At 37.3% G+C, this 22,938-nt stretch overlaps 1 protein-coding gene across 1 annotated transcript; it reads right to left on the bottom strand.

The window, feature by feature from the left end:
- Nucleotides 1–11,664: 11,664 nt before the first annotated feature.
- Nucleotides 11,665–17,699, bottom strand: LOC306866952 (CD48 antigen-like). The gene is made up of 7 exons (XM_079412406.1): nt 17,595–17,699; nt 13,477–13,785; nt 12,804–13,070; nt 12,561–12,686; nt 12,422–12,465; nt 12,087–12,200; nt 11,665–11,964 (listed from the first exon to the last, which is right to left on the bottom strand). The coding sequence occupies exons 1-7, from the start codon at nt 17,647–17,649 to the stop codon at nt 11,827–11,829; spliced, it is 1,053 nt and encodes a 350-aa protein (XP_079268532.1). The 5' UTR covers nt 17,650–17,699; the 3' UTR covers nt 11,665–11,826.
- Between the last annotated feature and the right edge of the window lie 5,239 nt (nt 17,700–22,938).

Raw genomic sequence — 22,938 nt, 5'->3', positions numbered from 1 at the left:
TTAGAATGTCTACAATTTAGAATGCCTGGAATTTTGAGTTTTAATAGATTAATAAATTAACGTGAATGCACTCTGTGTGTGATTTGATGATATAGTCTACTAATGTCAGATTGCACATCATTACAACAACACTTACCATATTATTGCAGAAGATATACTTTACATCGCAGCAAACCCCAGATTCAACTTGAGTGGAAAATGAAGCATCCGCGGTTGTGCGCGCACTTGTTTGCACACGAGCAAAGGTGATTTTAGAGTCTAACTTGCAAGCGCCAGACCACTGATTCGTCAAACATGCTTTCCTGCAGTCCGTGTTCTTCTGACGTCTGACTATTTTGTAGTAAGTAACGAATATGCTTCGGGGAATTGAATCGGAGTAAAAGTATACATTTTAATTAGGAAATGTAGTTAGCTGAAATATAAATATTCAAGTATTTTTTGCGAGTATCTGTACTTTACTTAAGTACTGTAATGAAGTATTACAGTGCTCACAACACAACGCAATTAAGCCACAACTCAACGGAAATGCTCCCGACCCCTAGGGGGCAGTGTTGGCAGTTAAAACCAATACTTCCTTGAGACACCACAAGATTGATCTTAATATGTGTAATCGATTTTTAAATAAACAACGTGTTTTTATTTAGTGTTTTGGCTCTGGAGATAATACAGTTGATAAAGTGTGACACTGAAATTACCATGAGCCTCACGTGTGTTTGAGTTTATGTAGTAGAAAAAAACTGTGCTATTCATCTAAACAGAGACACGCGGAACATGCGGCCTTATAAGAGACATGCATGCTTTGACTGGCTGTTGTCATGTGTATTTCTGCTGTGTAAAAGCCTTGACCTCTTATGCTGTGGGTGAAACTCATGTCATGTAATAGGTTGTGACCTCCATCTCTCCCTTCTTAAGTTGCCAGGGCTATGGTATATATTCCAAGTATTATACACATTAGTATAAGGAACTATCCTTACTTTAGGCGGCCGCGGTCCATTATAAAAGTAGCCCAAAAAAACGCAACTATGTAATTTTACCCACAAATCCAAACCATGACCCTGGCAACACTGATCCAGAGATTACTTGAGACTGAAATACACTTGAAACAATATTAAAAACGTGTATAAATTTCACAAGAAAAAAGTGTGCTGAAATAAAAGTACAATATATTTACAATAATTTTGATTTTGCTTGTAAACTTGATCTGACTTTGTACAAATTATTCAGTGATTTTTAAGAGGGTCAGTGTTGGAAGAGCTCCTAAACCATCAACCATAAAAAATATCAGCTGCCTTGACTTTTGATGTACCAGCAACAACCTGAACATCTCATAAGCCATAAATGTTCCCAAACACCAGCCAGCGTCAAAATGAGAGACTTTATAGATACTGAGTGAATATATGATAATAGATGCATATGAGCCTCATTTAAATGAACACAATCAACATTTCAGAAACTATTTCTAGTGTCTTTCTGCAGTGAGATGAAGTTCCTTTCTGCATAAATACATGGCTACACAAACACAGATGAGCAGTGCATCAGTCCACTAGTTTGTTGGCATTTAATGCTGGCAAAAGTGAATGAAAAATACAAGAAGTCAATTTGGAAAGGCGATTACAGATCATAAAGCAATTATAATGTAAGGTCCACCCTTTGGCCCAATGACATGGGTGAAGGTATAATGTCTTATACGTGTGTTTCCGCAAAGTTCACTTAAATTAGGATTTAGTTTCAATTTGATTTGATTAGCTCTGCGTTTAATTCCAATTTCAAGTGATCATTGAATTTAGACAGTTTCTCTAATTAAGAACTGACACAAATATTGATTATGTATTAATGTAGATATTTGGTTATTCTGAATACCCCATACTTTCAATTATTCAGCCATCAGGGACCCAGTGTCGCAACTGAGTCTCATGGATCTCATAATAACACAAACCTGCCAGTCTGATTTTAATCAGAGGTTGTAGATTGACCAATACCTTTAAGTCTGCCGCCTACTGCTTGCTCTTGACAAAGTTTAGTTTACTTAGTCTTCTCCCATACAACTTGCTAAATCAGTGATAGACAGGAATCAAAATATCACTGATGACATGCCTACTGCTCCATTCATCCAGTGTGACCTACCCTGGAGAGTTCATTATCAAATATAACATTTTATATTTTATATAATATATATATATATTGAACTGAGTCAGTCTGTGATAATAAAGGCATTTGAACCTCATTTAAATTAGCAAAATCAACACTGTTGAAACAATTAACTATTTCCAGTGGCCTTCTGCAGAGAGTTGAAGTTCCTTTTATGCAAAAATACTTAAAAACAGTTCCTTAACTGCATAAATACTGGCCTCACAAACACAGATGAGGAGCACAGCACAGTCTACTCCAGGAGAGAAACTAGTGTTAGTTTGTTGGCATCTTAAGTCAAACTGTCAGAAAGTGAATTAAAATATAGAAAAGGGAAATGTACAGAGAACATGAGAAAAGCATCAATTATATCTATGAAAATGACTTTGTCACAAAAGGAAAATTTGAAGAGACCACAGACAGAAACGCAACGAGAATCCAATCATCTGAACTCTAAAATGCATTTCATCACACAACATAATAGCACAAATTTGATAATTGTCACTTAGAGGCACAAGCATTTTCTCAATTTTCATGTTTTCAGTTGTTGTGTGCTGTGCAAAATGGATAAATCAAGAGAATAAAGTCAAGTTGGTTCATCTTCAGGAAGTGATTCAGCGAGGAACAGAAGATACAGAGCAGCTGTAGTGTGTTTGGTTCTTCTGCTGACTGCAGTCATAGTGCTGTGTGTCATCTTCACTTGAGAGACAACAGCTCATATCCAAGAATGAAAACCTGATTAATGAGACAGAGCAGCTAATGCTCAAGAACACAAACCTGACCAATGAGAGAGACCAGCTAGAAAATGAACTTCAGATTTGTGGTAAAATTTCTTTAGTCTAAGTAGTTATGTGCTATCCACCCTATTTTATTTTTTTTTACGTAAGAGCGGTCACTTTTAAGTTGAAAGTGTCCAGCTTCTGGATCATGCGCTTCCACTTATTATTAGCTGTATGAAACAGCTTGCTTTGCTGCTTGATATTGCAAACTGATATATTTTTTTACCATATTATTTTAATATATTGTTGTAATTATAAACAACGTGGTCTTTAGTGCACATTATTTGACCATTTACTACATTTCGCAACTCTTATCCTGTTCTATATTGAACATTCACAGAAAATAGCTTACTTCCGCATTGAGAAAATAAGGTGGATAAAACCGACAACAACCAAACCCCATGATGCTTGAAATGCATGAATGTCTAAGTAACTTTCAGTGTATACACTGTGAAATGTGTCCATTGTCTGTATATGATATAAATGTGTAATTGTTTTATCTGCTCAGGATTTTGTTAAAAAAAGGTTTGGTGGTACTACAGTCTGGATTGGTCTGACTGATATTGATGTGGAGGGCAGATGGAAATGGGTTGATGGCAGCACACTGACCTCTGGGTGAGAAATCACTGAATTGAACTGATTATTATCTAATAAATGATTCTCACAGTCAGCGTATCACACAGAAAAGCACTGAACATCTAATGCTGATCTGTAGTTTCAGCTTCTGGTCGCCTGGAATGCTAAATGGGGGAACAGCAGAGAACTGTGTTGTGACTGGATAATGACCCATGGTGGCCTACTTTATTTGGGTGGTTTGATGTTCAGTGTAATCATGTTTATCAATGGATCTGTGAGAAGAGGATTTCATAACTCACACTGCCATAGGAACATCACACAACCTTTTGACACAAGTTCAGCAGTACAAAACTAGTAACTGTTTCTCATCTAATGTCGAGTTCACACTGCATGATTTTCATGAAGTCATTGGATCGCCGTTGTTTTCACACTGCACGACTATCTGGCGTAGCAATCAGTCGCTGCTGTGTTCACATTGCATGATGGGTCGGCAACAGGAGGTTACACACTGCATGACTTTACAATAGGAGGAATCGCTACAGCCACAGAAAAACTACAGCCAAACGCACACGAGAAGTGATAAGGAAATAACGCAAGATCACACTGATATTATAGTCTATACGAACACACAATAATTAACAAAGATGACTTCCTTTTTAACAACATACTTCTACTGGGAAAATTTTATACACACAAATCTAAGTACTTCAAAGTGAAACAAACATTTTGAGTTTGAGTTTATTTCTAGCCTACAAAAGCCCTCAAAGTGATGACAAATAAAAATTCAATAAATCCTTTGTCCTTTATAGAAATGTGTGTATAATTTTACTTTATTATTGTATATATGTTTGTGTGTGTATATAGGCATAGCCTATATATCTTGTACCTGTTCTGTATATTCTAATGCAAAAAATGTACTGATATTGCCACGTTGTTTGTACACAAGTAATTGTTTAATAAAAACAATGCCTGTATCGCTGCCTGTATCATGCTCTCTCATTGGCTGTAGGTCATTGCCAATGTATTTTTCAGTCAGAACTCGTTCACACGCCATGATTTTGAATCGCCGACAGCTCCAGATATTTAGCCAGTGTTGCAATATTGGGCGGTTTTGAATTTGATTGTGCGGGTAAATATTGGTTTGGGCAGGTGGACAAAATTTGGGCTAGTTTTATAAAACATATAAATTGTATAGGCTAATTGGTTAACAAACAAGCCCAAGTATGCATATATATATATATATATATATATATATATATATAGCCTACTGCATGCATCTAATCAGTCATCACAACGTTACTAAACACACACGCACACTGTAAAGACGACTGGTGCTGATGTTGACATCGCGGTCGCACAAGTGCTTTGTTAGATCATCAGTCTGTTGAAACTGTTTAGCTGTTGCACTGGGTGGTCAGTCTGTGATGGCACTCAAAGGCCTGATGGTGTGGTGTATGATCTCCGTTGTTTCTCTGCCTCTCCTCAGTCTGGCTTTTGATTGCTCCTGCCAGAGTTTTGCATTTCAGGATGTTCTCTTCACCCTCAGGAAAAGTCTCAAGTGAAAGATTCACCCTTTCCTGCTTTAAGTCAGCCTTTCTACATGCAGAAGTGTGAATTCCTCTTTCTGGAGGGTAGTTGACAACGCATCAGCTTCTTTCTCTGCAGCCGTGTCTTTGCTTCTTCACCACTTTGTTAAACAGACTCCAGTTCATTGCTTCCCTTTGTCACTGTTCCAGAAGCCATCTGAAATTTTAACACTCAGAGACCACATTAATCAAATTGAACCTTTGTAATCTCTATCCAAATTGTGTCTGAGCAATCAGCTCTTTATCTAATTTTCACTTTTCTACCATCTCTTTCAATGGTCCCTAAGTAAAAAAATAAATAAAATAAATGAAAAAGGTCATCTGGTTAAAAACAGCAGTTCCCTTATTCTATTTTAGTAAAGCAAGCAGTTTTTTCTTTGCAAAATGCAGAAAGCAGCTACCTTTATTATATAAGTGAACTACAATAAAACAAAAGAATCCTTCTTTTCTACAACAGCATGACATGCGTATGGTAAACTAAAGACTTTATTTATATATATAATATATATATATTTTTTTGTCATATTTGCACACATGGTTCTAGTAATGGTGAATGAATTTAACATAAAATGTAATCAACAATTTCCATAACAATTATCAAATGTCCTATAGCTTTTGAATCTATTTCTATGAACTTGGTCACCCAATCTTGCTCTCATTCAACATTTCACTACACAAGTTATTTTTAGTTAAACTCAAACCCAAATCTCTGAAACTCTATAATAGATTCACTTTCATACGGTCTCCCAGGGACAACAAGATACACATTTTCTTCAGATATAAGATATAAAGTTTTAAGCACGTGCAATATTTGTATTAAGCTATTAAGATAAGTCATTAAATAATACAATAATATTTGATAAAAATTGTATATCTTATTTTAATTAATGTATTACTTTTTCAATAATCTGCAAAGTCCATATATTGGAACACATTTTTAAAACAACATTCATACAAGTCCCCATTTGTTATTTAGGGTTCATACACTCATCCTTTGTCCCTTTTTAAATAGGGCTCCTACACCCATTCACTCTTCTCCAGTGTAACACCAACTGCGTCCGTCTCCGTGACCTGATCACACTCAAGTGGCAGCCCAGGAGGGGCGCACACCTTTTGTCCCACCAGATATAGAGAGAGAGATTTTATAGATTTTCTCATAAAACCACAATCATTCACAAATACACTCAACACAAACTTTACACTGCACTCTTCCTGAGTGACCTGTCAGTTGTACTTCCTCTTTCACTGATACACTTCCTCAACACAGTAAAAAAGCAGCACCCTGCAGGAATCTTTGCCTTCCCGTGCAGACCTCTGTAATTTCCTTACAACTTCAACATAGCGGTATCCGTAGGACTTTGCGCGCTTTCCTATACTTTATCTGCTTCACGTTTGTTATCCTTCAAGGCCCACTTAACAATAAACACAGACCATTGCATGCAATGTATATCTGCTTAACGTTTACGTCATCCATCAAGGCCCTCTTGACAGTAAACACAGATCTGTGCATGCAATTATTTCTTCTGGAATCAAAACTTTTGTTCTTTAAATTTGAAAGAGCAATCTTTAGGAGTCCTTACCACCAAGGGCTAACTGGCAAACAATACAAACGACTTATATAAGCAAAAACTGCTTACCTTTAGTGGCCACAGAATCTGTGACGTCTGCCAAGCCAGCCCAAAGTGGAGAAAACTCTGCAGAGAGATCTCCCGAATCTCTTTTTGTATCCTCTTTAAATAGTTTTTCCTCTAAGCGTGTTCAATACATTTCATATATATGCGTTTTACCGTTTTTGGCTGTGTTTCTAGTCTGCTACCAAGATGCATCATGCCAATTACATAATGAAACAATTTGTAGCCAATTTATTACAATTGTGAAAAAGCAAAATGCATGCTTTCCTGTAGCTCAAATGGTAGAGCATGGCGCTAGCAACGCCAAGGTCATGGGTTCGATTCCCAGGGAAAGCAAGAGCTGATAAAATGTAAAAACTGTAACTTGAATGCAATGTAAGTCGCTTTGGATAAAAGCGTCTGATAAATGTAAATGCATACCTGACAGCAAAGCTCCAGAGACTCTCTCTTTTTGAAAAAGTTACCTAAAACTGATGTATGTCCGAGATATGAAAAAAAAGAAAAACTGTAATATGTTAATGGGCTTTTCAAAGAGCATGTTTTTTAGCTACGGTGAAGCCTATGCTAGTCAAATAATGCCTTATAAAATATATCAAATGAAACTTTCTTTCCTATGTCCATCCGTTCCTCCTTTTTTTGCCTATTCTTTCACTAAATTATTCTAATTCTATATAGATGCTCTTTTTAGATCAAGGGAGCTGCATTCAAGTTAGTTTTAGTTATTATTCAAATTATAATTTTTTAATTTTTTTAAATTGGAATGATATTTCACAGTATTTCTGTTTTTCCCTTGTAAAGAAATGCAGCTTTGTTTGTCTGTGTGGTTCCAGCCAATAATATGCTGCTAAATCTCAAAACTTACTTTTGGGGATGTCCTGTTATTTAGTATTATACGCAAACCAGCAGTCTAGTTTAATGCAAGTTTTTGCAGTTTGACTTTTTTTGAAATCACATTCAATATTGTTTTATTCTGAAAATTCTAAATGTTTCTTGCATTGTTTGTAGCTAAAATGAATGAATAATTCGAATAAATAACATGTTATAATTCAAATAAAATCAATAACTGTATGCAATTGTAATTTTCTCTTAGGAGACAACAGCATTTGTTGGGTCAGTGGAACAATATGAACAAACCATCAATTAAAAACAGAAAATGTTAAATATTTTAAATTACTGTATGCAAGACAAAAATAATACAATAAATATAATGAAATATCAAATAAAATAAACATTAAACAGTAGTTTGAGATCTTTCCCTCTTTATATCATGTCCTTTCAGTCAACATGTTTTACAAGTTAGTGTGTGAGAGGCTCCACACCTCAGCTGACCAGTAATTAACAAAGATTTGAACTATCCGTCTCCAAATCCTGTTGGGTTCCAGCTCATGGAACTGGTGTCACAGGTCTGCTGTTCATTGAAACTATACACAGCTTTCTCTGTTTTTAGTGTACAGTGTATCTGTGAGGGAGTGTGTTGCATCATACATGCTATGGCGGTTTATGTATGTGATTGTGCCTGCATTGACCTGTGCGATTTCGTGTGGTCTCCGCTGAACTTGATAGCACTCTACCAAAGGCTGCACTTTGCTCCCAGACAGCTGTACAAAGGTCATGGGCATCCTGGGCAAATCCTGATGAATGTCTCAGAAGAATAAGATCTGAATTATCAGCTAAAGGTTGAAGCATCTAAACAAAGTTTTTTATAGACCTTGTGAAATGTAAATCTGCAGAGATCGAGCAATAGTGGCCTTGCCGTATATGGGGTGTCAGTTATACTTGTAGTCAACATAAAACTAAATCTCCAAAGTGAAAGGTTGAACGCATATATTGTGGGGGAGCCTTATATACCTCACCATAACGTTCGTGTTGATTTGATTGTGAAAATTAATTTGCAATATTATAAAAAAAAAAATTCACTGTCAAGTTCAGCTCTGTATAAAGTTGCAATACCAAAGCCATAAACATTCAGTGTGGAAAAATATTTTTCAAGGCACGTCAGTGTCTATAACTTTTTATCTTTTGGAGCATTATCAACTCAGGATGATGGATAGTAAAGCCCAGAGTGTCTTCTTTCCAAAGATACCTAATTTGTTTGTGTAGCACACTTTGACAGGAACTGTTACCATTTTAATTTAGGTAGGTTATTTTCACCTGTGAGGCCCACAATGAGGGGCGAAGGTTAACAGGTTAAGCATTGGACTTCTGTGGTCTGTTTTAAATGTAATGGATCAGGTGGGTCATTTAAGGATAGGACCACAATACGACCATGTTTCCGCCGTACTAAAGGCATTTTGGCCATCTGCCAACAAAAATTCCCCCTTCTGGACACACACACACACAAACGCAACCATGCAGCTTGGAAGAATACAGCTATTGCAGACTGTTTGTTTATAACATAGTACAGTGTTTAAGTGCTGAAATTGATGATTATGTCTGGTTAATAAACAATAAATCGTGGATTTGGTCAATTGTAAGGAAAAGAAACAGCAAGATTATCTATTATCTCCCTATAATAAGGTGCAAAACTCTAACTGGGGCAGTATGCATTAAAAAGGTACTTATTAATACCTAAAATGTAAATATATGTACCTTTAAGTTAATGATATGTACTTTTTAGGGGTAAAGATGTACCCTAGGGTACATGACAGCCCTGTACCTGTACTTTCTCATTTAACAAGTTTATGAAGTTCATGCTACTACATTTCCCATCATTCTCAGCATTAGGAGGATAAAACATGTATGACTTTACAGATAATGATTTAATGGTATATTATGGTATAGTACTTTAGTTTTTAGCTTGACAACCATTTAGTAAAATACAAGACCTAAAAAACTATATTAATGCACTATTTTGACTGCTAAACTCCATTGTCCAATGCAGTGACAGTAGTTTCATGTAGCACTCTGTTGTCTCTTTCTTCTCATTTACTAAAATAATTTCAGCTCAAAGCAACATTATATGTTCATTTATTTATTTGGTAAGCAACCATATAATAAGGAGGGAATCGTTAGCTGAAAATAAACCACTTCAGGGTGACTCAAATCCCCTTCACTTCATGCCGGGGTCTTGATCACCCTGTCTGGGTTTATTTTGCAATAATACATTAGCAGTAGCCTATAAATTAGCCTCACATTTTAGTCAACGTAAAAATGTATTCGCTTCCATTTCCAAGTGACATTAATAATCTTTACAATTGTAAATTCTTGAGACTGAAAGGGAAAATAATGCATTGTAAACTCTGTAAGTACGCTAAAACTAAATTATATCTATCCTCTTTGTGCTGTTTCTGTTACATGATGGTGCCGATTATTTAGATTTTCTACTCTTTAAAGGTCATAACAACCAGAACATGAATGAAATGTGCAAAAATTAACTATATTTCACTAAAGTATATTCACCTATTTTATTTATATAAACTAATCTAACACATGAACACAAGCATTCACACGTTGCAGAAAGAGAGAAAGTGAGGAAAGGATGAGTTTAAGAGAATGGAAATGTGAAATCCCAAGTTTACAGCAATATGTTCAATTGCATCGACCTGAACAACCATCAATCACTTATTTAACCCTCGCTTTGAGTTTCTCAATGAGGCTAACATTTATATTAACTGCACCGATTCAGTTAGAACCTGGAGGTGTTACTTCCTTTGTGTCGTCGTTGCAGACGGGGGTTCCCTGAAGTGTCTGATTGGTTGAGAGTTCAGTAGTCATTGAAGTGACGTCTTGGGAAGCCGATGGAGTTGTGGCTGGTAGACGTTTTGAGGCAGTCACAGACTCCAGTTGAACTCGGTTAAGTTTTGCCGCCACGCCTCGTCTCCGAGTACACGAAACTCACAACGGAAAAGAAAAGAAATTGAAGTAAAAGAATAAAAGGATGTAAAGAGACTATAGGTTGGTTTTCTTCTCATTGTTGTAGCAGCTGGCACGTGGGCCAGAGCACGCTCAAAGAGCAGCTTCAAAATGCGGTGGCAAAAGAGAAGAAAAGGAGAGAGGAGAGGACCAAGAGTGAGTTTGATGCTGTCCTGAGTTTTTAAACTCGGCTTTCAGACCGTCCCATCTGGACGTCTTGACCAATTAGATACTGTCCTTGTTTCTGGGCATAACGTGCAATACACCAATCAGAGTCTCATTTCTCATTCCCTTTAAGAGCCAGTTGCGGCCGCACCATGGTGGACTCGCTATTTAAGTGGCGTAATTTTAAGGTGCACAGACTGAACACGTCTCCAGAGAGCTAACAGATCTGCTCATGCGCGAGCTAATATGTAGGCTAATTCTGATACACGCAATGACTATCCATTATGACATTTTTATATTTATGAAGCCAAGACAATAATATTCTTTTACACTGTAATCCTTTCATTTTGAATATTTGGCGTCCCTGTGTGTAATAAGCAAAATGGACCTGCCCAGAGGCACATTTTCCACTAACGCTCTCTTTAAATAACAAAAAGAATCTTGCGCCATTGACTTTAGACCAGGTTTGAGTTGATCTATGGGGCAGTCTATTTTCAGTTCCTCAAAATAGCAACGCACCAACAATGTGCCTGAACAAACCTCTTTTTTAGACCAGCATGCCCAAAAGCGCACAAATGAGCGCAAATGCATTTGCTATTTAAACAACGCATCACAGGACGGGAAAATGAGAACCGCGTCGGGCTGAAACTAGCAAAAACACTTACGCCGGGTGTATGATAGGGCCCATGATATTATGGCAATATGCTGTATAGTTCACTGAAAAATGACTGCCATCATTTATTCACCTCAAGTTGTTCCAAACCTGTACGAGTTTTTTCTTCTGCTGAGCACAAAAATGTTTTCTTCTTGCTTGATTTTACTTATAAATGTTTCTCATGGCTATAAGAGAGAGAAGCATGACACCTTACCTTTATTTACTCAAATCAAATTAATATTAAGAGCAGTTTCAGAGCAAAAATGTACAAAGAAGTCAGAACACCGTTAACTAAACAAAGAAAAACAGTTTAATGGCAACAAATCAACTTCATCAAAACAGTTATCACCAATATTAGCACTCATTACTTGCCATGATATGTTAAAAATATCTTTCAAATTATTGTATGATATCTATCGCCAAACACAATTTAACATATATTTAACCTCTGCTATTTAATGCACAGGTCGTCTGCCCGGCGTGGATTTACACACTATTGAATAAATTGTATGATCTGTTTTAGAGGCAAATGATGGCGTTTGGTGTTGTCCGATTGCACTGTAGGTGGTGCTGGTTTGCGCCTGTTTCCGTATCTGTGAATATATCAAATAGTAACAAACATTTAATTGGCCTTTTGACATCCATCTATCTATATTTGTAAGGTGTTGCATAAAACATTTGTGTGAAGAAGTAAATGCGTCCCTCTCTTTCTTACCTGAGGACTAGGCATTGTCTGACTGGTATTGTGTTCCCCTGTAAATCCATACACAGTTTGAGGATTCGCCGATTTCTCCGACATCTCCAGGGGTCTTTGCACTTTATTCCTCGGCTGCAGGTCAAACAGTCATATAAATCCTTCCGTACATGCACATTTGCATTTAGACTCTATGGCTAATATTATGTGGACACCACCTTCCAACTGAACAAGGTTGAAAGACTTCCAATGAAGAACACAATTCTACATTCTAGAGAATTATGTGTTAGGATTCATTCTTGAATTAAGAGTGTTAATTTTATATGATGGCTATACAAAAAATATGTGAAGCTTACCTGAACTTGTGCATAGACTGTCTGATCATTCTGTTGAGAAGCACCTAAGAGATTTAATAGAATAGATTTAGAAAGTGACTTGCTTACCAAAAACCATACTGAGGCTACAGTCATTTCTATTTCATTAAGGCAAACATACTCTTTTTGCGCTTCTTGCAAGAGCAGCATATTACAGAAACTGCTGTGAAAACCAACATCGATACACCAGCGATGACCAGGAGCCAATGGAGAGGAAACGAACCATTGTTTTCTTTGGGATTTTCTTCTAAAATGAAAGCGGTCACATTAACAGTCATCAGAACAGTCATGTCCTAGTTAAAGATACTTTTTAGTATTTTAATTTGAGAATTCAAATATGGACGATGTAAGAGTAGTCATTTACCTTCATGAGGTGGGCAAAGTTGGTTCATCTCTTTTGTGTCATTCTTCCAGCTGACTGGGTTGCTGTAGCTACAAACAACTACGTTCTCCATACAATACAGGGCTAGAGTCTGGATTCCAAACGATGTCACTTCCTCCTGAGTGCAGTTGTTGCTGTGGTAGCGGTCTCTGATTGTATGATCACGCCCACTGCATGAGACGTTCACAATACAGGCGTTAACACTTATTCTGGTGACGTCCCATTTCAGAACAGGAGACTCCACTGGATCTGAAACATGTTTAGGAAAGATTAGCGTGGAGAGGTTATAGGTTAAGACTTTTCAGAGCATGTTGCAGCAAAGGTGAAGCCTGACTTGGACATGCAATGCACTGAAATAAAATATCTTAAAAAATGTTCTTTCAGTAAATTATTCTGGTGCCTTGATGAGTGACTTCCTATAGGACACTTTTTAGGTGCTCTTTATAGATCAAGAGAGTTAAAATTTGCATATAAAAATAATAGTCTTTGCCGTTGCAGATATGCCTGAGATTGAAAACAGATGTTTCTCTGTAAGCAGATGCACAGCTAACAATATCCTTCATATTGTCCTGTTTCTGTTACATTATAATGTAGATTCTATTGCTATTCTCATCTGAAAATGTCAAAAGAGAAAAATTGTCCAATATGCAATCACCTATAACTGATACGTTGTGTTCAGCAACACATATTTCCTTTTCTCCTTTTGTTTTTGCCATGTAGAGTCCACTGTCTGTCTTCTTCATGTTCCTCAGTGTTAGAGAGAAGGTTTCCGTATTGAACTCCACTCTGTTCTTATATGAACTGTAATATTTTATATCTCCAGACTGACTAACGAATCTGACAATAGTTTCTGATTTATCTTTCATCCAGACTAATTTATCAAACTCTGGCAGTGTGTTATTTTTTATATCCAGTTCAACAGAGCCCCCTGTCTGTACGAACACATGGTCTCCAGGTCCGGATGCTGAGGAGAAGAACAAGAAGAAGAGGTGTTCATTTGAAAGAATGCATCATGCCTTTCTTTATCAGATTCATATTTTTGCAATGGACACCGCATAGTCCCAACCAAGGTTATTATAGATATATACAATATATATGCATTTACCCAACTATTATCAAAAGTATTTCTAAATAATTACAACAAAACATTTTCTTGCGACCTTATGTGAAGTATCATAACAAAATGCATTATGAAGAAGAATTGGACCTGTTCTGCAGGTGGATTAGAGCTAACATTAGCATCATGCTACATAAGACAATTTAAGAGATTAATAGTACACTTTTACTCAAAACTCACTTTAAACCACCATCGAGTGTTTGTAATAACTTCCTTTTGCGATTACATGTGGGATTTGGTCGTTTATTGTTGTTAAAATGTGCCATTTATAGCCTTTTTTAATCGCTGTACAAGTTAGCATTTCAGATGTAAGGTAACACATTCATTATTGTTATGAAAATATCCAAATCTCAAGAAAATCACAAATCATATCCTATTGTAATCGTGTATTTATTATTTGATATAATCTATAGTGGATGTTGTCATGTTTATTTCTGCTGTGTAAAAGCGTTAACATGTAACGTTATGCTCTGGCTGAAACTCACGTTGTTTGTGATGTTACAACCGCCTCTCCGTTCTCAAGTCGCCAGGTATACATTTCAGTATAATACACATTAATAAAAGGACCTATTTTCATTTTTATTTGTCTGTATGCACATTGGGCAGCCGCGGTATGTTATAAAAGTAGCCCAAAAAAGCGCAACCCACGGTTCTGTAATTTTTCCCACGACTGCGTTTTCAAACTAGCCCGACCCTGGCAATACTGGTTTGCTGTACCCTTATCACTAGGGGTGTTCGGTTCCAGGTTTTTCGGAGTCGACTCTGACCATAGGAGTTGATGGAATCGTGACTGTCCAAATTAGTCTAATTTAGGGGTGACATTACCTCTAAATAAGCTATCAGTGTTGTTTGCTGTTGCCAACACTTAAGTTCACAGAGGGAAAAGTCACGAAAAACAGCCGTGGTGGAATATTCTCTCAGAATTAAATAAAAGAAGATATTCTTTAATGAATTCGTCAAATATAATGGTCAGGGGATGGCGCTAAACGCATATTGTCTTAAACTGCATTGATATTAAAAAAAAAATACAAAAATACATACAAATGTAGGCCTACACTTACTGATTAGTTTATTTCATGCTTATTAGGCTATGTATGGTTTGCTGTACCCTTATCACTAGGGGTGTTCGGTTCCAGGTTTTTCGGAGTCGACTCTGACCATAGGAGTTGATGGAATCGTGACTGTCCAAATTAGTCTAATTTAGGGGTGACATTACCTCTAAATAAAGTAAGTAAAGTAAAGTCGTGACGTATTGTCAAGTATGGTGACCCATACTCGAAATTGGTGCTCTGCGTTTAACCCATCCAAGTGCACACACACAGCAGTGAGTAGTGAACAAATGCACACACACACACACACACACACCGTGAACACACACCCGGAGCAGTGGGCAGCCATTTATGCTGCGGCGCCCGGGGAGCAGTTAGGGGTTCGGGGCCTTGCTCAAGGGCACCTCAGTCGTGGTATTGAGGGTGGAGAGAGCGCTGTACATTCACTCCCGCCACCTACAATCCCTGCCGGCCGGGGACTCGAACCCGCAACCTTTCGATTACGAGTCCGACTCTAACCATTAGGCCACGACTTCCCCACTGATAAGCTATCAGTGTTGTTTGCTGTTGCCAACACTTAAGTTCACAGAGGGAAAAGTCACGAAAAACAGCCGTGGTGGAATATTCTCTCAGAATTAAATAAAAGAAGATATTCTTTAATGAATTCGTAACAATATAATGGTCAGGGGATGGCGCTAAACGCATATTGTCCTAAACTGCATTGATATTAAAAAATAAATACATAAATACATACAAATGTAGGCCTACACTTACTGATTAGTTTATTTCATGCTTATTAGGCTATGTGTCAGTTTTTAATGATTTAAGGTTAGTTTAATGATTGAATAGCCTCTATGGAAAACCGACTGCATTAAACCTAGGGTAACATTGCATAACATCAATTATACAAAGCTGTTACAGAGGCATGTATACAAACTAAATGTACTATTCCACACATGTTTAATACTCCGTTTGCAGTGCGTGCTTTTTTCCGTGTGGTGCCTGCATGCAGCATATCGCAGCGGTCGTTTCCGCACCGAGTCTATTTTTGCTGTGCTGCACACGCTAAAAATGTACATGGATTGATACGAAATGTATTAAATTGCACCATGAATGCATATAGGCTAATTAAAGTAGTTATAGCTATAGGGGGTAAAACAAGGAAAAGTAGCTACCCTAAACTTTGATAAACATGGCACTCGTGGAGTTAGAAAACAAAGTTATTTTTATAACCAGCAGGATTATTTGTAATGTAAATGAAAAAAGGCACGAGACGGCTGTTTCTAATTTAAAACTGGGAGAGCCTACCTTTTAACGTAAGAAAAGTAGGCTGTTTACATGCTTTTTCACTTGCCTGAGCATTTTAATATATAAACTTTTTTTTAATGAATCAGTACAGAAGTAAAATGCAATTAGTAATATTGCGCTTAAACGCGAGTATGTCTAGGAAAGATAGCATTACTGTGTGAAAAGATAATCACTATGCTGAGAGAGAGAGAAAAAAATGTAACAACGTTCGAATTTGAAATGAAAATAATGATGGTAAACAGCTGCGGATCATAGCTGAGCACTAAATAAAGCACACTGAGCCCGTGCTGCTTCTGCACCGCATACGAACTGCACTGCAAACGGATCATCGCTTAATTTTGTTCACTCCTAGCTGATATACAGCACTCAACTGCCATGCACTGGACTTGAGAATCTGTGAAGACATCAGCGATTTCAGAGTCGATACCGAGAGTCGATTCCAGCGCTGGAGTCGATACCGAGAGTCGAGGGATCGACTCCCCATCCCTACTTATCACACAATGATAGATTACCTTCCGCTCTGCGATGATGGGAAGACGTTGGGGTCAAACCTTATCAAACGATTAATTTGCGTTAAAAACTAAAATTTTTAGATTAATCGCATGTGTTAACATTGACAGCTCGAATACAAACATACACCAAAGGAAGCAGTCAAGCCTTTTTACTAAATAAATCTACACAGTTGCGTTCAACGTCATATCTAATGGTGTGTTGAGATATTTAATATGAAAATAAATGTAACCTAAATTACGTGTCTTTTTTCTTATTTAACCATAATCGTGATATTGTAACTGTCATGTCTTGCTCACTTTTCCGTGAACATCCGCACATAAATCATAACGGGGACTAATGAAATTCAATAATAACGGCAATCGTATTTAACAGTAAACGCTCATATTTGAATATGTTCTTTTCTTTATTTATGAAGAATTACAAGCGTGTATGATGTGATTTAGCCTATGCATTTTTGTTCAAAAGTTTGGCAGAGTGGTGCTAGACCAAGGTTTGTAGGCCTATTGTTTACAGAAAGCACCAACTTGCGTGCACAGGAGGGGGACGAGGGGGGGCTCAAGCCCCTGCCCCTTTAATACTCAATGCTAAAGTGCCCCTTTGGTCTTATCGATGTGCCCCAAGGAATGCGATTTCTCCCATGCCCCTCCAGAGGTCTGTGCACACCACTCATCTAACCAGTTATAGAAATAAATCATCACTTTAAATAGGAATATTGTCATGTATTGCACACAACCATATACATAACCATTAACTGATAACCAGGGTAAAGTAAATGGGTTTTGGTACCTGTGCTGGAGATCAGAACCGTCATGAAGAACACGAGAAAGTGACCAATTTCCATTGCAGCAGACGGATGGAGTCTGTCTTGCTGTGATGATGTGTTACCTACTAGAAGAGGAAGTAGAGCGTTTTGTGTGAAACACTCGGTGAACCTCATTTAAATCACCTAGACAGGAAATCTCAAAATGCCTCGCATATTAAAACAAAAACAAAATGCAGTACTGTATGTCTGTTCTGATCTGTTCTTGCAGTCACCTAAAGAACTAAACCGTCAGAGATAGAGCAAAGAAGATTGATCTTACTATGGTTACTTACCACTTGACAAACCACTAGCCCTTAGAAGTAAGTGTGTGCAGACCAGCTGTTTTGCACTTATCAGCTTGTCTTCAGAGAGCGGTACATTCTCATCTCATTATCTCTTATATTTGATGTTCATTTCATTACGATGGCTTGGACATTTCAAGGCCATCTTTAATGAACAAATGTTAAAATCGCTAAAACAGAATTTTGTATTCTTCACACAACACCAACAAAAACAAAAACCTAAGGATATTTGGTCAAACCAAAGTGAGCAGCATAGGAGGCCATTTATACAGCATACAGTTTTAGTACATTAGCTCAGTTAATTCAGCCTTAATGCCACATCTTTATCACGTGCATCAAAAAAATTTGTACAGAGAATCAATTGATCATGATTTCTTAGCACATGCAAAAAAGTTTCATAAAGCAGACTGATGAGAGTCAGAGTTGTTTTTGTTTTTTTGCCTGTACGTTTTCTTTTGTCTTCATCTTTGCCTTATATGTTGGCCTGTTTAGCTTGTAGACAGAGATGTGGGTGAGAGAGATCAGAAAGCTGACTGCCTGAAGCCCACATATCTTTCCTACATCAATGAGGACATCTAAGCACTTACCAGAAGCTGCTGCTGTAGAGAGGGGCATTTCAAAGCTCCTGTATGTCATAGACCAATGAGGCTGTTCTCAGAAATGGTTAGTGCACAACTGTGGCTGGTTATCTTTTCTTGCATCATTACATATTTTTCTCATCTGCGGCAAAGAATGTCATTTAATTCAGTCTATTGTTCATCCGCCATTTCTTATTTTCTGCACATTTCCTCTTCTTCTTTAATATTACTTTGATATGTTTACAGGCGTGAGGATGGGACAAACCTGTCAATGATATTGAAAATGATTAAAGTGGTCATGAAATCAAAAATGACCCGACCCTACTTATTTTTTAGTGCACATTACTAGTCTTTTGGTGAACAATTAAACCGTGCAAGTCAATACACCGGGAAAATAAATATATAAATCTTTAACTTTTCCCCGCCAGCATTTAAAAAAAAAAGTTGCCAGCCACCGCCAGCATTTTTGATGATTTTTACCTAAATTTGACGACCCTCCGAATATTTTCTACTATGAATATATGAACATATTATATATATCAAAATACTCTGCTATTAAATGGAAAAAAAAACCTATTTTATTCTAGCTTCGTGTGTTTATGTTTTATCACCACTTGAATGCAGATAGGTTTCATCAGAACTACAACATTTTGGACAAAAATACTGAGAAAAATGCATTTTTATCAAAGTAGTGCATTTTCAAGCAAAATACATTCAGATGTCATATTCTTTCAAAAATAAATAAACATTGAAAATAAATACAATTGGTAAATAAAATTTAGGCACTGTATTTTATCTTTGAGTGGTAAACTGTGTAACAATTCCCAGAATGCAAGAATGACTATTTTCACAGTTTGTTTGCCTCGCCATGCCAAGACCATCACATTTTCAGTGTTTCCCCAATCCTAAGGTCAACATTTCTGAGATCTCAAATGACTGGTGGTTCACCTCTGTTTTTCCTAATTGTACCACAGACATGGGTTTTCAAATCAAGTAGGTGTTTACACAGTGGTAATTATCCATAAATAACCTGTAACCATGACCTGCTAGGCAATCAAGAAGAGAGACAGAGCAGAACTTTCTCCACAATAGGGCTTCACGTTAAAACAGTACCCTGTTTCATAAACGCACAAGATGTAGGATTTTATTCCATATCTGATGGGTTTTTGAGGATTGTGCACCCTGAAAGCTAGGCACCCACGCCACAGAAGCATACCCTCATCAATGCAAATGTTTGTGTTAGGCTGATACATTTCACAGAATTTGGACACGAGCTGATCTAAAACAGGGTGCACTTTGTACAGCCTGTCAGTGTCATTGGCTGGCCTTGCTGTATTATCATTGAAGTGGAGAAATCTCCATATGATTTCAAACCTGCTGCGAGACATGACCTTGCTGAAGTAGGGGGTAGCTAACATTTAATCTGTAGACCAGTACATATCAAGTTCAGGCTTATGAATTATACCAGTGAGAAAAAACACGTGTCTGACCTTTCTCGTTGCTGTGCTCTACCTGTAAATTGTTATATGAATAATTGAAATTGCATTCAATAAACAGAACAGACACACACATTTATATACATATATAGATCATGCACACACATGTACATACATACATATACATTTATGTGTGCACAGTGCACACATATATATCACTATATGTATATGCACACTATATTACACCAAATGTGCACAAGAAAGATACACTTTTTTTGGCCATTTCCTTATCTGTCTAACCTCTATTGACTCTGGCACATTGGAAGGAAGATTGAGACAGCTTTGAATTTCTGCACGAAGTATCGCCGTCTGAACTATCAGTGTCCACACTGCACTTCGTCTAGATCGATGGGTTATCGGTCTATCCACGACACTAGAAGTTTCTGTGTTTGATTCAAAATTATCAAAGCACGAGTGATCGGAGTCCGAGTCCATCAACACCTCCAGTGCATGTTCAGCTGTATACCTCTTCATTTTAATATGTGATATGATCTATATTTTCCGTTTACGTTATGCTGATCATCTTTGAATTTCGCACCCAGAAGACCTGGAAGTCCCGTAACTTATTTAGGACATGCGCTAGAACACAGATTGCCATAAAAACTCATCAATGGCAGGGAAGAGTTGTCTCTTAATTGACGAGGAAAGAGTTAATCAAAAACTGAAAATTTGTTTCCGCTCTGGAATAGCGTTCTCGTTCTGATGACATCAGTGTGACAACTTTGGGAGAATCCTCTTGTTAAGTCATGACGTAAGGACTGCTGTTTCCGGGTCCAAGCCTCTACTCATTTCACTTGAGAATACTATCTGAACAACCATTTATGAGCACTATTTAATTAATATTACATATTTAAGCTAAGCAAATTACAAATTAGCTGTTCACACTACACATATTTTAGCTGAATCACTGTCTGGCCATCTGGGATTTCAGTATGGAGATAAAGGTTAGGGTTATAAATTTTCAGTATTACATGACATCATGGGTGTATATTAGCACAGTTTGTTGTTTTCTTGGGGCGTCTGGCAGAGCGTTAGGACCCAGAAGTGGTGAAGCGTGATGTCAGTCGTAACAAGCAGATATTCGTAACCACTCCTACCCAACCGTGAATCTGCTATGAGCAAGAGGTGGAGTGGAGGAGCACCACCATAAAACCCCGCCCTTTATTCAATATTCCCTTTCACTTGAAAATACATCACAACACTGAAGTCAGTTGCAACTTTGATACTGATATATTTTATTGAAGTTAGAAAGTCCTGTATCATGACCACTAATTCACGTACTTTGTCAATAGGATAAAAGTGGGTTTTGTTCAAAGTAGCTATTATCCAGATGCATCTTTGATATGAATTAATATGTTTTGGTAATTCATTATATACCGCCAGCTAAAAAGTAACTAGTAACTGAGTAGTTTTAGAGAAAAGTTTTTATACTTTTACTTAAGTACTTTTGACACCAGTACTTATGCTGCTTTCCAGGCAACCCATAACCCGTGTTTTTCCAACCGTCTACCCTTGAAAGTGCACTGGAACGGCAGTCAAACCCGTGAACTCGTACTAGATCGATGTACTCCCAGTTCCGCGCTCTGACACCACATAGCCCGCGAAACAACAATGGCAGCCCCTACGGATGCATTTCCAAATATACAAATAACGTTAAATAAAAGGTATAACAGCTTCTCTTGCCTTATGCGCCGTTTTTCCTCCTCCGTTTCCCTCAAATAAGTAAGGAGTAAGCACCTTTTGCGATAGAAATGATTGTAAATGAGCATAAGCCCCGTACGGTCCGCCATTGCTGGTTTGTTTACATCTAGCTACCACAATTCCTTGCGCCCTGGCAGTTTGCCGTGACTTGCCTGGAACGCTACAAATTTATGAGTCGTGATTTGAAGTCGTGACTTACGGGCTCAAAAACCTGCCTGGAACGCAGCATTAAGTATACATTTTCAGTACTCTTTCCACCACTGATTTATGCCTACGTATTTTGATTTTCAATACTGTAATAATACTAATTTCCAGTGTCAGGGGTAACGCATTACAACTAACGTGAGTTACATAATGAGATTACTTTTGTCAAGTAAATAGTAAAGTAACACATTACTACAGTAAAATATCTAAGTTTAATAAAGTTAATTTGTTATCCTATTTATTCACTGACACCTTTCCTGTCCCCGTGTTGAGAGAAACTGTGAGTAAGTGCAGAGGCAGAGGGATTTTCTTCATCCTGAGGCTTAAGTTCACTCTTGGTGTGAAAGGGCCTTTACAGTCGCCAAAAATATAACTTTTGGTTTTCTGTTATTAAAAATAAATAAGCAAGCCCAGCCCAGCCCAGGTGACAAAAAGTACACAAAAGTAACACAATGCATTACTTTCCATAAAAAGTAACTAAGTAACCAATATTGTAATGCATTATACATATGCATATACAGTGCCCTCCAAAAGTATTGGAACAGTAAAGACAAAATTGCTATGTTGGCTGTGGAGTCAAGACATTTAATAATATGATTTAAAGATGAATATGAGAAAAATCTACAGAATGTCACATTTTATTACTGGGTGATTCAACACATAGATGTTTTACCAGCATAGATGTTTTCAGCACTTTTATAGTTTCATCCCTCTATCTGATGTGAGCATAAGTATTGGAGCAGTTTCCTCACAGGTCTTTCTAAGTGATCTGCTGTGTCCTGTTGCATTAATTCTTCAGATATTAAAAGCAAGGAATGTGTTGTATCAGTTATATCCATTACTTCTGTATTCTGAATCTTGCATTCGATGATGACACACAGCTGACTTTGAGAAAAAAGCAAGCAATTTGGATGCTAAAAGAAAAGAGGAAATCAATTAGAGCTAAAAATAAAGGGCATGGAGAAATCAAGAGTTTGGAAACCACCAGCGACACCAACAACCAACAACTACCTGATCGGCTGAGAAAACAACAGTAGTTGATGACAG

Source organism: Barbus barbus (genome assembly GCF_936440315.1).
Source record: "Barbus barbus genome assembly, chromosome: 4".
NCBI lineage: Eukaryota > Metazoa > Chordata > Actinopteri > Cypriniformes > Cyprinidae > Barbus > Barbus barbus.
This window is presented reverse-complemented; position numbering and strand designations above follow the sequence as displayed.

Excerpts from the sequence above, each read along its gene's own strand:
- LOC306866952 (XM_079412406.1), bottom strand. The coding sequence starts at position 17,649 with ATGGAAATTGGTCACTTTCTCGTGTTCTTCATGACGGTTCTGATCTCC. Across the intron at positions 13,071-13,476 it reads ACACAACGTATCAGTTATAG|ATCCAGTGGAGTCTCCTGTT; the intron begins GTGATTGCATAT and ends AACATGTTTCAG. Across the intron at positions 11,965-12,086 it reads AGACAATGCCTAGTCCTCAG|ATACGGAAACAGGCGCAAAC; the intron begins GTAAGAAAGAGA and ends ATATATTCACAG.